A 14,079-nucleotide genomic window follows, 5' to 3' on the forward strand; every position below is an offset into this window, starting at 1 on the left:
CTTTTGAGGGGCTTCTTCGAGCATGAAAGGTTCTCTTGATTCATATCGGTGCTCTCGGTTCACGCCACCTTCTCAGCAAGTGTGCTCAGTGATCTTTCGGAAGAATGTGCTTCGTCGAAATGCCGGCACTCAGCATCGAGTAGCATCGCTTTCGCGAAATTTGAACCGTATGACCTTCGACAGGCCTGTCGGGACAGGCGTAACATCACATGAAATTCTACAGGGGTTGGCCGCACCAGTGGTCGATCCGACTTGTTGCAGCGAACATCATCATTTTCTTTTGTATGGGCCTCCTTCCGCAGATATCGTCACAAGATCTTTCGAGCGATGCGCCGCTTCTTAGGCACGGACTGTAACAACGATCTTCAAAGACGTCGCTCGTTGTATCGTCGCGAAGACTTTTATCAAAGCAACGGGCTTCCAAGAAGTCTTCTTGCCGTTGCTTGGTTACCCGCAGCTCTGACATGACCTACCCCTACAGATCTGCTGATCGAGGCGGGGAGGCGATGAAAGGAAGACCTTTCATGTTACACCATGTTACAGCGGCAAGGGAAAGTATATATACTAAGCTCTCCGGCTTGACTTGGAATTCTGCGGCGGCTTAGGCGAATTCTTCATACTCTCAATTCTCACTAGATCCTCCTCCTCACCTTGGACATATGGCGGAATATCCAAAACCTGGGAGCTACTGGGATACCCCCAACCCATATTCAGGATCTGAGCCGGATATTCGGAGTGGCGATGGCAGTGGAATCCTTCCTTGGGATGACAATGCGTTAGATCCGGGTAATTTTGGACCGAATGCATACCGAATGGACGATTGGACAGACGAGCGATTCGATTGGAATACAGGGACAGTCTTTATGTCCGGAGTCAGCGATACCCAAAGCTCAACGGAGCATACAGTCGATCCATCCTCATGGCTGGCTACCCTGAACAACCCGCTGTCGATTTCTACCAACTGTGTGAATCCCGCCACTTCGACTGCTTCCGTAAGCCCTTCGGAAGGAGTAGGAATTCTGCAATGGAAACAAATGGATAGAGCCTCGCAAAATAGGTTGAAGAGGTTATATACACAGCAGTATGTCAAGGAAGGAGACGAAGATGATCTAAAGCTGCGTAGAGACATTTGGCAATCCCTGTGTGGAAAGAGTACAGAAGCTGTCATGCTCAACAAGCAGGAAGTCTTCTCCAGAGTCTGTAACGCTGAGTCGCTGCGCGGGAAGAAGTGTGATGCGATCCTTGTGGTCTACAGTATGGATGCCGAGGTGGAATGGTCATGCTTCAAGTGCAATAATCGGGAAGCTAGCCGTAAAGTTCGGTGGAAGAAGCGGCAGAACAAGGCACATAGTGATAAAGATACGGGAGGGCGGAGAGTGATAGTAGACCAAACGAGAAATAACGCAGATAGTGAGGATAGGACAGGGTGGGAAGTGATAGGATGGGAAACCAGAGATACGAGTACAGACTCTAAAGTAATACGCAACGTGATCAACGCTCAAAAATTCCTCGCAGCCGAGTAATCCTTTCAAGCGATGTTGCTAGAATGTTTGTAGAGATGCTCTTAGCTGTATGGGCTTGTGTGTGATGCTACGACGCAATATGAAATACTCGCCTCCCTCAGAAGTAGGTTCAGATCGACAGGCAGTAGTAGTAATAACATCAGCATCATCGTTAAACTTGACGGATGTAACTGGGTAGGAGTCGATTAGCTGCTGTTCTTTTCGGGGAGGGTTATCATCGGTACTTCAATGACAGATATGGTTGACTCTATCGCTGTGCACGTCCGTCAACTGGACAGCTAAACTATATTTATAGCTCAACGTGTTGCGAAGCATTATTGGTGCGATTTCAGCATGAAATTGAAAAGAGATACTCCCAGAAGTTTCTGTCCCAAGTAAGTGATCTGATGGCTCGACCACCAATGAACCAGAAAGAACAAGCGCGATCCCGCGTCCGTGTCTGATCAAGCTCGACCGCGATAGATCGATCGTATTCTCAGTCAGAACGAAATATTGGAGTTTGCAGCAGGTGAGGAATTGTGCTGAATATGTTGCACTCGCATGATTAAGCGATTGCTAGCCAGACGTGTATCAGGTCTGTTGTGCAAACGGCTCCGACAATCGACGATCCGACCAGAGTCCAACCGCGCCAGCGCTAAATCCATTTGTGTCCCGTCATGGAATTGTAAAAGATTGGTTTGAACAAATGTTGTCATCGGCCTGTTCAACCGTTCCGATGAAACTTATTGCAAGCTATGATCATAGGATGATCGTAACGATCGACGAAAACGGCGCTTCTGCATCCACGACTTCAGCTAGGTGGGAGGGATACGTTGGAAGAAAATACTCGTGAGTAGCGAAATATAGGAATACCACAGCAAATAAAGGATACGTGGTGGAACAACGGAACACTCGTAGCGCCTCCCTTGATATTGGCGGCAGGGTAGGTCCGATCAAAGGAAGACAACGTCCGAGAGCCATCCGTATGACAACACGCTAAGACATAAAACGTATAAAGAAGTAGCTGTTTCTCAATCCCATCATAAGCGCTATGTCTTATACGTCCTTGTGTGTTTCTCAATCGGCTCATATTGATTGTGATGGACGAAGATTTCACTTATCACCAGAACCCTGACGGGACATCCGGCTACTATCAAGATGCTACCGATCAGGAGAGCCTCCCAAGCCAGAACCCGTGGTATCTAGGGCATTCGACAAGCGCAGGGTTGTACGGCGGGACTCCAGGCAGCACGTCTGGCTACCAATACTTTCCAGGATCTGTTCAGACTCCATACGCTTGGCAATCCGCGCCCGAACAATACCTGAACCCTGACACTTCATCGAATACTCTTCTGACTGAATCCTCTATCGGACTCAACGCCCTGGACTTGGTCAGATGGGAAGATATGGACAAGCCATCACAAGAAAGGCTTCTCAAATGGTACAGTTCGAAGGGTATAGATAAGGGTGATGAGCACGATTTCAACCTTCGAACTGCCTTGAAGGAGACCCTCAAGCGGGAACAGCAGAATGTCCGCCTCCTGGACCAAAATATCCATGTGAGATACTGTGGAGAGTCGATGAAGCGCGGCGAGGTGTGCCAGGCAGTTCTTGTGTTGCCAACGGAGAAGAGGAAGAGTTTGACTGCAGAGACGCTGCAATGTCGCAGATGCCTGCACCGTAAAAGCATGATGAATACTCGCCTAAGAGCAGCACAGAGGAAGGCAAACGCAGAAGAAACAGGATGAAAGGCAGGGAGAAGTGCTAGGCAGCGACGGGGCTCATTGGGCTATTGACCTGGAGGGCACCAGATGAGAGAGCCGATATACTAGTACTAAGTAGACAGACCCGTATGGAGGATTTAGGTATCATATATCCATCCTGTTTGTTCATATCAAGGGGAAAGACTCGCGCTAGATCGCCATTCAGAACTCCCTCGTAGCGTTCCTTCAAACATCTTGGGCAAACCACAAGCCATGTTAGATCAGGGCGATAGGAAGCTGACATCAGAGGAGAAATGTGTAAAGCCCAAGATCAAGAAATTGAGGCGCGCGAGGGAGAGGTTGCACCATGGACAGGTGAAGCTGTGGGAGCGACATTATGATTGCTACCGCTAAAGCAGTGGGTGGCAAAGCAGCGAACGGCATGGATGACTAGCAGTAGAAGGACATTGATCGCCTTCGCCTCGTATAAGTATTGCTGCGTATCATCCCATGGCATACCACCAGAAAGAAGTTATCCGAGGGATGTCTTTCGAAAAAACACATCGCTCGCACATAGCCATTCCGCCGTGATCCGCGATCTTTTCCTTGATCGAACTAGCTCGAAGAGTTCCCTCGATGCACGCTTACTGCTGGCTATATATGCTGAACACGAGGCACCGCTTCTGATGCGTCTCATTAAAGCTATCCTGTTGGAAGGAGAGAACACACGGATGTCATTCAATCGGGCAGGCTGCGAAGCCGCCAACGTTGCAGGTGAAACAACCAGACGTTTCGGATTTCACCCAGGTCCAAGAGTCCTGGTACATCTCACCAACCAGAATCTAGATTGGAACGCACGAGGATCGCTGAGGTGCATTTCAATATGTATACAAGATACCGGACGGAATACAACAGATACAGATAGCATAGATACAAGACTGTAACGCAAGAAGAGCCAAAGGACAGCGGGACCGATACGCGCTACTTTTTCCTCCCCTTCTGTTTCTGTTTGGGTTTCCCGTTGCTGTCCTCGAGGCCGAGTACGGCGACGCAATCGGGACAGTACCAAGTCTCTGGTAGAGGAGGATCGAGCTTGACACACCTGAGATGGAACTGCACGCGTAGAATCGAGCAAGTTGAATTGTATTCCTGGGTTAGTATCGTCGGTTCGGTGACGAAGTGTAGCTCGCTAGTCCCAGACTCACCCATTCGAACCTGCACTCCTGATTGTCGCACCCGATCATCTCGCCCCAACTCTTTTCCTGGCAGAAACAGTAGAGCGCGTTATCGTCTCCGTTCTCCTCGGCCTCGCCCTCGGCATCCATATCGACCTCGACATCGACTTCCACCTCTGGCGTTTGACTTGGAAGTCGGTTCTTACGGCCCGGATTCGCGCTGCGGGAAGAGACGGGGATGTGTTGATGGTACGAGGGCGCGCCGGAGTGCAGAGCAGGAGAGAGGTTGATAGATGAGTGAGCGTGCGAGGCGGGAAGATGCAAGGATGGCAGGGCAGGAGGAGGCATGTCGTGATAAGATGGGGTGACGGTGCCAGACAGATGAGTGGATTTCCGTTCTACAAGTCGAATTCGATCAGCGGCCGCACATCGGTCACCCAACATAAGAACGCAGAGACATGACGACTCACTCTTGGTAGAACGCTCGTCTGCGGCAGTGACAACCGAGATCGCCCCCGGTCCCATCGAACCCCTCTGCGAACCCCCCTGTCCGCCCAACCCAGGCCCGTTCAACCCTAATCCTCCCGCCGTTCCCGCACCCGTGCTCGAACCGGGTACGATCATCCCCACGCCACCCGTATACTGGTTGACCATCTGGGCCAGCCCGGTCGGGTTCGTCAGATCCACCTCCCTCTCGGCCTTGATCAACCCTTCGACGACTTCCTCGCCAGCGATCTTCTTGTACTCTTCCCTCCCTCGTTCTTTATGCCGAGTGACGATCGAGACGAGGCGGGTGGCCAGGGCCGTCTTTTCCGATTGGATGAGATCTATCTTGTTCCATTCGGCGGTGATCTTTGCGTAGGCCTGGTGGTCCTTTGCGGAGAGAGGGTTCAAGGAAGTACCACTTTGGTTGGCACCGTTAGGGGTTGATGGGTGGTTGTTTTTAGCATTACGGAGGACGGCGGTGGTACGCTGGTTGAGACGAGTCTGGATCTCTGCGATATCGTCATAAAATGAGGGTATCAGTCCAACTGGCAAGGTAGTTCCTTGAAAGGAAACAGGGCTCACCGGCCATCCGTTCGTCTTTGTAAGCAATCTCTTTCAAGATATGTTCGACCTCGTTCGAGACATTGTCAAGCGCTATGTGTCCCGGCAGTGGAAGAGACTGAGCTTCTCGATAGACGTATGGACATATGACTCGGGGACTCACAGTGGAAAAAGTCCGTCGCAATGGCCACAGCATCCTCGTTGGGTAGTTGCGGCGTCATGACCGTGGGTGTGGTCCCGACCATCTTGTTATAAACGCCTCACTTCGGGGGTCTTCGATCTATTCTGATTTCCTGTACAGATGGTGCGAGATGTCTGTTTCCACTCGCTTCCTCTTCAACTGAACTCTAGAGTTCACTTGAATGGCCCGTATCGATTTTCAGATTTGCGTCGAGGTTGCTTCGAGGATCCGTTTGGCGGCCAAGCCCGGTCGCTTCACGTCTGAATCGTTTCACGGTCCCGTTTGGATGGTCGTCTCGGTGGGAGGCCGGGACGGTGAGTGTGAACTGTATCTAACAGAATTGTGCAAGAGAACGGGGTAGATACGCAGATATAAGCAGATGAAGCGAAACTCTGCGTAAATCATAGTGACCACCCAATTTCTCACCAATCACCAAGTCACCCCTTCCTCTACCCTGCGCCGGCCCTAGGGAAACTTTCGGTCTTGGCGACTACTCTGGCGAAGCGAGCACCTGCCTCTAGCCTCTAGCCTCTCTCTAAGCGAATTGGACCTTGGGTCTTGTCCTCCACCTCGTTGACATGTCTCTCATGCTAGCTGGCAGCGTCAACAACAACTTCATGCTCGTCCAGATAAGCCTGGGTGACAGGTCAGCACCGTATGCAACTTCATAACGTATAGATTCACTTCAAACGCTAGGTGAACCCACCGAGCTACCGCCCATAACCACCTCGATCGATCGCGAGGAGGACCTTCACAAGACACGCCAAGCTAGGTCGACGCATTATTGTAGGACGGCAAGGACCCCCTATCTGAGGAAGCGATCATCTCGAACACGATATCCGATCAGGTTTGATATCGGCTGCTTTCGGGACATCCCACTTGTGCTTGGTCCTCTAGATATCGACAATCGGCGATCTCCATATACACCTGAAGCAAACAAAGCAAAGCCTGACCCAGAGCTCAAGGTTCAACACCTCCACAAATGGCCGAACACGCCTATTTTGACCTAGGTCGACCGCTCGGTCCGTCAAGCCCCGTGGTAGTCGATCATAACACCGAGTACGATGATATGAACATGATCGGAAAGACACCACCCAGGAGCCCAGCGGATCGGTTGAAGCATCTGAAAAAGGTCGGTCTTGTCACGGTTACCACTCATGAGCTCTAGGTTGAACAGGCCGACTGACTCGATCGAGACTCGTGCTCTGCTTGATGCCCGATAGCACTTTGGTGAAGACGTACCTACATCCCCGAGCTCTGACTGGCCTCGGGTCCTGGTCGGTCCGGCAGACAACATCGCGCCCTCGACATCCAACTCACATTCACAGCAGTTTCATCAACACGGCTCATCCTCATCGCCTTTGCTCACTTCGAACCAGGGAGAATACAACGTAGCCGGGTTCCTGGACGGGTGGGACAACCAGACCCCACCATGGGTAGGAGGGGACGGGTCAGTGTCAGGTCGACCGGGGATGGAGAGTCGGGCAGGCAGTTCGGGGACGGTGGGCGGGAGGAATGAAGGCGCGATCGCTCCTTGGTTGACGGACGACGTCGAGATGTCCCGCAACGGTGGTAGCATGAGCAACATCAGTAACAACAATGTCGGCTCTGCTGCCATGTCCACGCGTGCGCCCGCTCGACATCCGTCTTATCCTACCCTCGGTGGGGGATCTTCCAGTGGAATAGGGGGAGGAGGCCCGTCGATGACATCGGCGTCTCGGAACGTCAGGCAGAAGTCACTCAACGTGCCCTTGAGTCATTTACACATGCCGGGGAGCACGTTGACGACCATTGCGGCCTCCCCACCCGGGCCCAGCGGATTGAGTAGCGGGGCGTACTTGCCACAACATGACAGAGGAGGGGGCACGGGATCAGGAAGCACCGGAAATGGGAGCAAGAGACCTTCAGAGATGAGACGCGAGGGTTCCTATTCCAGTCAAAACTCTACTGGGGGGACGGGTTCGAACAAGCTGTATCGTCCGTCTACCGCGAATATGCAGCGGGGCAGTAGCTCTAGCCGGGATCGACAGGGAAGCGACGATTCTTCCACCTTGGACGGGTATGGTGTGGACGGGTATGGTTTGGACTCGACCGGCTCGATGGTGGGCTCTTCGACGATGACGAGTAGCGTTTCGCGGTTACCCCCTGTCAGTCCATCCGGGACGTCTTCGGCGAACGGTGTCTACCGGGACATCCGATCGGGTAGTCAAATTAGCTTGGGATCCACAGCTGGGCAGTATCACCATCAACAATACTTGCATCATCAACGCGAGACGTCGGGAAATCAGCCGGGGGACAAGAAGAAGGGACTGTCGGCTCTGACCGGTCTGCTCAAGCGGAAAGGTGCTACGGGAGGTCGCCCTTCTACAGGAGGTTCGGATGGCAGTGGTCCCAGAGGGGAACAACAGGCTAGCCCTGGGTCAATGGATCCGACTTCCCCTTCGAGATCGGTGAGATCGGGTCGACCAGGCAGTGCAAATGACGCTGTGGCTCCTCCTTTCGGCGCGTCGTCAGGCTCAATGTCGGAAAGAGCCAGAAGAAAGACGGGCCACAATCCTAGCGTTGTCAGCTTGGCGCCTTCTACCTCGACACAAGCGCCTAGCGAGGAGGTCGAGAAGGGCAGACACTCGCTAGGAAGGGGATTCTTATCAAAGGCCAGAAAACCGAGCAAGAAGCCGTCTATGCAGACGCAGGCTCCGCTCGAAGTCTCGGTCGATGAGCATCCAAAGGGGACCATGTTTGTGCTTGACACCGACTTGGACGATATGCGCGGGATCGTTCGACCGCATCAGTCGTCTTTGACGCCTTCGGGCTCGGATTCGCAGAGCGGGAGCGCCTCTACTGGTCCGGGCGTGGCAGATCTCAGACGAGACACCATCAACTCGACCGCTTCATCTGGCTCCTATGTTTACCTAGATGGGAGACCTTTGCCAACTCCTTCGAGCGAAAAGATGATTCACTTTCGCAAGGAGAACCCTTTCTCGGGCTCGGGAGATTCGGGTTCGAGTTCGCAGTATGGTGTGACCTCGACGCCTTCGAGTCCGTTCACTTCTTTCGCCAAGCAGAGTTTGGCCTCTTCCGCCAAAGGCAACACGAGACGGCCCAGTCAGCTGAGGAACGTCAAATCCGGCTCGGTGGCCAGTGAAGGGCTCGAACAGACCCAGTTGCAGCCGTTGGATCTAGAAGAATCTCGGGAGGGTACACCTACCGTGTTCAACGAGGATCCGTTTGGCGCCTTTTGCCCCACATCGGCACGGACTAGCTTTTCAGACAGAAAGGGCCACGGTATGCACATGGACTTTGCAGGTTTACCAAAGTCTGATCTGCTCCGGGTCGACCCGAGGGATGATGGCATGTTGTCACCCGGAACGGAGATGCGAGACTTCAACCTCACTCCCCTTACCGAAAATCAGCAGATACAGGCGGCTTGGACCGCCCCCGAGTCTTGGGGCGTCGAAGGGGACCAATTACCGGTACCGGAAGACGATCCGTCATCAGATGAAGTGGAAGTGGTGGACGCGCCGGACTCGCCCGAGCCACCGCAACCTGCCGTCCTCGATCGGAATACGGGAGCTCCGCATGCATTCGGAACGAAGCCTGCAGACAGGCGAACGAAGACCAAACCTGGGAGTAGCGCAAAGCGGCCCACAACTGGAGGAAGCAAGGTTGTTGCGCGGCCGACTACGTCGGGAAGTGCTCACGCGGCCGTCAATGTAAGCGATACATAGAGTTCTTGCTCACATTCAATGTACCTAATCAAAGGTCACATCCCGATACAGCATTTCATCCGCATCTACAACTTGGATACTACTTTCACCACCTTGACATTTCCCCTCACTGCGACCGTTCAAGACATCTTGGTGGCCCTGGAGAAGCGGGTAAAGGAGGGCAAGCTGTCTTCGCAGGCTGCGCCAGGCAACATGAAGCTTTATATCCGCGAGCGAGGTCAAGGTGAGAGTCATGGCCCCCGTGTCCATATGCTTCATCAAGTGTCCGCTGACTAGACAACGATCGACTTATAGATCGACTTTTGATGCCCCACGAGAAACCCCTGGCGATTCAATTACGGCGACTGCTGCAAGCGGGCTACAACGACGCCGATCGAGTCGACGAAATGGGAAGGGAGAATCTGGCCATGCTCTGTCGGTTCATTTATCAGCCGCCGATCCTGCCGATCATCGATCCAGTGAGTGCATAGAGGCGCCGGATAATGGTGGGCTTCCAGCTAAGAGCACGGTTCACACAGGAGGATGAAGGGAGTTATGAATCATTCGAACTGGTCGACCTAGGAGGCCGGGATCTTCAAGCTGTTCCCATATTCCTTTACAAACATGCTCACTCGATCATCTCGCTCAATCTGTCGCGAAATCCCATGACCGACCTTCCGCTCGATTTCATACAGGCCTGCTCTACTTTGAGGGAGCTAAGGATGACTCATATGGCATTGAAACGGGTGCCACCCAGCATCAGGCAGAGCTGCGCCATCACGCGTCTAGACTTGTCATGCAATCGCTTGGTCGACCTCGAACACGCTGGACTGCACGAGATTTCGACCTTAGTATCCCTCAAGGTCCAGAACAATCGCCTGACCACGCTACCGGCAAGCTTCCGCGAGTTGAAGGGGCTCAAATACCTCAACATTTCGAACAACAAGTTTGTCAAGCTTCCGACAGTTATTTGCGAAATTCACAACCTAGTCGACCTGGACGTTTCTTTCAACGAGATTGACTCTCTACCGGCTGAACTGGGTCAACTTTCTCATCTCGAGCGTCTTGTTGCGGTAGGGAATTCGTTGGTCACTTTCCCGGATTCCTTCTCAACACTCGCCAGCCTTCGTGAGCTGGACGTCAGACGAAATTCTCTCACCAACCTGAACGCGGTCTACGCCCTGCCCAATCTCGCTATTCTCCAAGCCGACAACAACAATCTGGTCGTACTAGATGCCCAACTTGGACCGAAAGTACGGGAGTTCGGAGTGCCGCACAACTCGATTACTCGCTTCACCCTGGCGCCTCTTTCCGCAACAGCGACGGCATACAGCTTGTCCGTACTGGATCTATCCTACGCAAAGCTTTCCACCCTGGCGGAAGATGCGCTCGCTCAGCTAGTCAACCTGCATACCTTGAACTTGAATTACAACAAATTCGTGCGTCTGCCAGAGACGTTGGAGAATCTGAGCAATCTTCGTCATCTGTCGTGCACCGACAACGTTCTCACTGTCCTGCCCAGCGGGTTGGGCCGGCTCCAAAACCTCCAAGTCTTGAACGTTCACAATAACAATCTCAAGGAATTGCCTTCGGGCATATGGCAATGCAAGAACTTGAGGGAACTAAACGCGAGTTCGAATTTGCTCGAATCCTTTCCAGAGACGCCTTTTAGCATGCTCGATGCGCTGGCATTGCCGCCGGAAGGAGGCGATCGCAACGGCGCGGCTTCACCTGGCAAAGCTGGAAGCGAACGTCTACCTCTAAGCAAAAGTCTGAGGAAGCTGTTCTTGTGTGACAATCAGCTTGACGAGGAGATCTTTGGTTCCGTCTCCATGCTCGAAGAACTCCGCGTGCTCAATCTCAGTTTCAACGACATCTATGAGGTACCTACCTGGACGATCAGCAAGAACCAGAAGCTGGAGGAACTGTACCTGAGCGGGAACAACCTGACTTCCCTACCTTCTGAAGACCTGGAAAGGTTGATCAGTCTGCGGGTCATACATGTGAACGGCAACAAGCTCCAGACACTACCTGCCGAGTTGGGCAAGATTCGGAGACTGGTCACTTTAGATGTTGGCAGCAACGTGCTGAAATACAACATCGCGAACTGGCCATACGATTGGAATTGGAACTGGAACCTGGAGCTACGCTACCTCAACTTGTCTGGAAACAAGCGGCTCGAGATCAAGCCTAGTGCTCAGCATGAAATGGCTTACAGTGGTGGTCTCCGCCGCGATCTCTCCGACTTTTCGAAACTGGGTCACTTGCGAGTGCTCGGGCTCATGGACGTCACCCTGCGCATTCCTTCGCTACCGGATGAAAACGAGCACAGGCGTGTGCGTACGTCTTTCTCAGACATGAATGGAATGGGCTACGGGATTTCAGACACCATCGGACAGCTGGACGAGCTGTCACTCTTGGATCTAGTGGTACCCGACTTTCGATCTCGAGAGGACGAATGCCTGTTCGGTATGTTCGGCCTTGCTGTGCCTAGTGTATCCGGGGGCCGCGTTCCGAAGTTCGTGCAAGAGTGGATGGCCAGTAACTTCCACGCGCAGATCGACAAGTTGAAAGAGGGAGACACAGTCGAAGACGCGCTCCGCAGAACGTTCCTGCTCGTCAACAAGAACTGCTTCGACTCGCTCGTAGCGGAGGAGAGTGGAAGGAAAGGGTCCGGGGGCAGTACTGCTTCTCACGCGGCCAATGCTACTGCTGGCAACACATATACTCCTCTGTCGCCACAATATCGCAGCGGTGCTGCAGGAGCAGTCGTTTACGTGGTCGGCCGAACGCTGCACGTCGCCAATGCCGGAGGCATCCTGGCGGTAATTTCCTGTAAAGGCGAGGCCGAGCTGCTATCCGCTCAACACGATCCCTTCGACAAGGAAGAGACACATCGCATCCGAGCGGCAGAAGCTTGGGTTTCGCCTCGAGGCCTGGTCAACGACGAGATTCCGCTATCACGAGGGTTTGGCTTTTTCAATGCCGTGCCTGCCGTCAACTCGCTTCCTCACGTCAGTAAGAGGGTACTTACTGAATCGGACGAGTTTGTGATCCTGGCGAACCGCGCGCTATGGGACTGCTGCTCTTATCAAACAGCGGTAGACATTGCCAGGACCGTCAAGGACGACCCAATGATGGCTGCGCAGAAGTTGCGAGACTTTGCCATTAGTTACGGCTCAGAAGGCTCGATCATGATCATGGTCTTGTCGGTCGCCGATCTCTTCCGGCAGCGGCCGATGCGGTCTAGGGCTACACTTCTCGACAAGGAGACCGTCGTGGATGGTGACGGTCATCATGCTGTCACTAAGCGGGTAGCCAGGCGCAGGATCGAAGACATCGGCGACCGAACCCTTTTGCGATTGCAGCAAGAAGTCGAGCCTCCTATCGGTCAAGTTGCAATGGTCTTTACCGATATCAAGAATTCAACGTCACTCTGGGAAACCAACCCAGGCATGCAGACTGCTATGCGGATGCACAACAGTCTACTCAGGCGACAGTTACGGATCATTGGGGGATACGAGGTCAAGACCGAAGGAGATGCATTCATGGTCTCCTTCCCTTCGGTAACATCGGCCATCTTGTGGTGCTTTACTTGCCAACTGCAACTCCTAAACGAAGATTGGCCGAGGGAGATTCTGGAAAGCGAGGACGGGCGCGAAGTATGGGACAGTCACGGCGAGCTGATCGCAAGGGGTCTGTCGGTGCGGATGGGTATACATTGGGGTAACCCCGTATGGGAGAAGGATCCCATCACGCGCAGAATGGATTATTTCGGACCTATGGTCAACAAGTCGGCCAGGGTATCTGCCAGCGCCGATGGCGGACAAATCATGGTCAGCTCGGATGTACACAAGGAAGTTCAGACATTCAAGATGTATTTGGACGAAGAGGACGACGTTCAGTCTGCAGAGCTGCAGGACGACCTTCGCAGAGAAACGACGCAGCTCCGAAAGATTGGTCTCGGCGTGCTAGAGATGGGGAAGAAGAAGCTCAAGGGGTTAGAAGGTAAGCCTGCAGCGCGCCAGAACACGTTTCAAAACAAGATACTCAAATTTTCACCCTGATATCACAGTTCCTGAGAAGCTTTTCCTCATCTACCCGAGGTCTTTGTCGGGACGCCTTGAGTTGTCCGCTCAGATTCGTAAAGACGTCGAGACTCAAGCACCCAAAGTCTATGGAGGAGAAGACCGTATCATCGACATTGACGAGCTGAGGCAGCTGGTTCAAGTATGCTTGCGACTGGAAGCTGTGGCTGCAAATGCTCATCAGACGCCTGCAGTGAAGCCGACCTCGCCGGGGACACTGACGGGCTCGCCAGGTGGTAAAGCCCTGAGTCGGACCGGCTCAGTGAAGAGGTCAAATACGGCACCGCTGCCAGTCATGGGCTTAGCTGCGTTCTTGGGCCCGAGAATATCAGAGGAAATGTCGGACGATGAACTGGTGGCGGCGTTTATGAGCATTGCGGGCAGGATCGAGAACTCCATCTCAACCTTGGTAAGTACTTGTTTATCGACCTCTGAAAGTGGAATCTCTCTGACATGAACGGCTACCATCTTCTAGACGCTCCTTCGCTTGACGTCGCTGGTCCCCGAACTGGCCTCGCTGAATCTTGGGTTCAACTTCTTGTCTGCTGGCATCGCCTGACAAGAGACTGGCGGAGATAGGGTCGGACACCCAAACACCTTGTTCGCGCTCAGCAGAAAAAGTCATACCCCGGCGACATTAGGTCGTATCGAAATCAAAAGTATTGTTGAGGACTAG

At 53.1% G+C, this 14,079-nt stretch overlaps 4 protein-coding genes across 4 annotated transcripts; 3 read left to right on the forward strand and 1 right to left on the reverse strand.

The window, feature by feature from the left end:
* Positions 1 to 659: 659 nt before the first annotated feature.
* HD553DRAFT_324949 (uncharacterized protein) lies at positions 660 to 1,966 on the forward strand (the record flags this gene model as incomplete). Its single annotated transcript, XM_046181546.1, has 3 exons — positions 660 to 1,475; positions 1,802 to 1,897; positions 1,934 to 1,966. 3 exons carry the CDS (start codon positions 660 to 662, stop codon positions 1,964 to 1,966), a joined length of 945 nt encoding a protein of 314 aa, XP_046035476.1.
* A 636-nt stretch (positions 1,967 to 2,602) lies between these two features.
* Positions 2,603 to 3,619, forward strand: HD553DRAFT_324950 (uncharacterized protein; the record flags this gene model as incomplete). Its single annotated transcript, XM_046181547.1, has 2 exons — positions 2,603 to 3,182; positions 3,402 to 3,619. 2 exons carry the CDS (start codon positions 2,603 to 2,605, stop codon positions 3,617 to 3,619), a joined length of 798 nt encoding a protein of 265 aa, XP_046035477.1.
* A 567-nt stretch (positions 3,620 to 4,186) lies between these two features.
* HD553DRAFT_324951 (uncharacterized protein) lies at positions 4,187 to 5,648 on the reverse strand (the record flags this gene model as incomplete). Its single annotated transcript, XM_046181548.1, has 5 exons — positions 4,187 to 4,318; positions 4,411 to 4,778; positions 4,851 to 5,375; positions 5,449 to 5,520; positions 5,591 to 5,648. The coding sequence occupies 5 exons, from the start codon at positions 5,646 to 5,648 to the stop codon at positions 4,187 to 4,189; spliced, it is 1,155 nt and encodes a 384-aa protein (XP_046035478.1).
* A 562-nt stretch (positions 5,649 to 6,210) lies between these two features.
* HD553DRAFT_64032 (uncharacterized protein) lies at positions 6,211 to 14,069 on the forward strand. Its single transcript, XM_046184379.1, has 7 exons — positions 6,211 to 6,740; positions 6,832 to 9,321; positions 9,388 to 9,559; positions 9,631 to 9,794; positions 9,855 to 13,323; positions 13,391 to 13,812; positions 13,879 to 14,069. The coding sequence occupies exons 1-7, from the start codon at positions 6,591 to 6,593 to the stop codon at positions 13,960 to 13,962; spliced, it is 6,951 nt and encodes a 2,316-aa protein (XP_046035479.1). The 5' UTR covers positions 6,211 to 6,590; the 3' UTR covers positions 13,963 to 14,069.
* The last annotated feature ends 10 nt before the right edge of the window (positions 14,070 to 14,079 follow it).

Source organism: Filobasidium floriforme (genome assembly GCF_021052385.1).
Source record: "Filobasidium floriforme strain CBS 6241 chromosome Unknown HD553scaffold_15, whole genome shotgun sequence".
NCBI classification, from domain to species: domain Eukaryota; kingdom Fungi; phylum Basidiomycota; class Tremellomycetes; order Filobasidiales; family Filobasidiaceae; genus Filobasidium; species Filobasidium floriforme.

Coding starts and splice junctions, on each gene's coding strand:
- HD553DRAFT_64032 (XM_046184379.1), top strand. CDS start 6,591: ATGGCCGAACACGCCTATTTTGACCTAGGTCGACCGCTCGGTCCGTCA. Junction 9,560..9,630: donor TATCCGCGAGCGAGGTCAAG/GTGAGAGTCATG, acceptor ATCGACTTATAG/ATCGACTTTTGATGCCCCAC. Junction 13,813..13,878: donor AGAACTCCATCTCAACCTTG/GTAAGTACTTGT, acceptor ACCATCTTCTAG/ACGCTCCTTCGCTTGACGTC.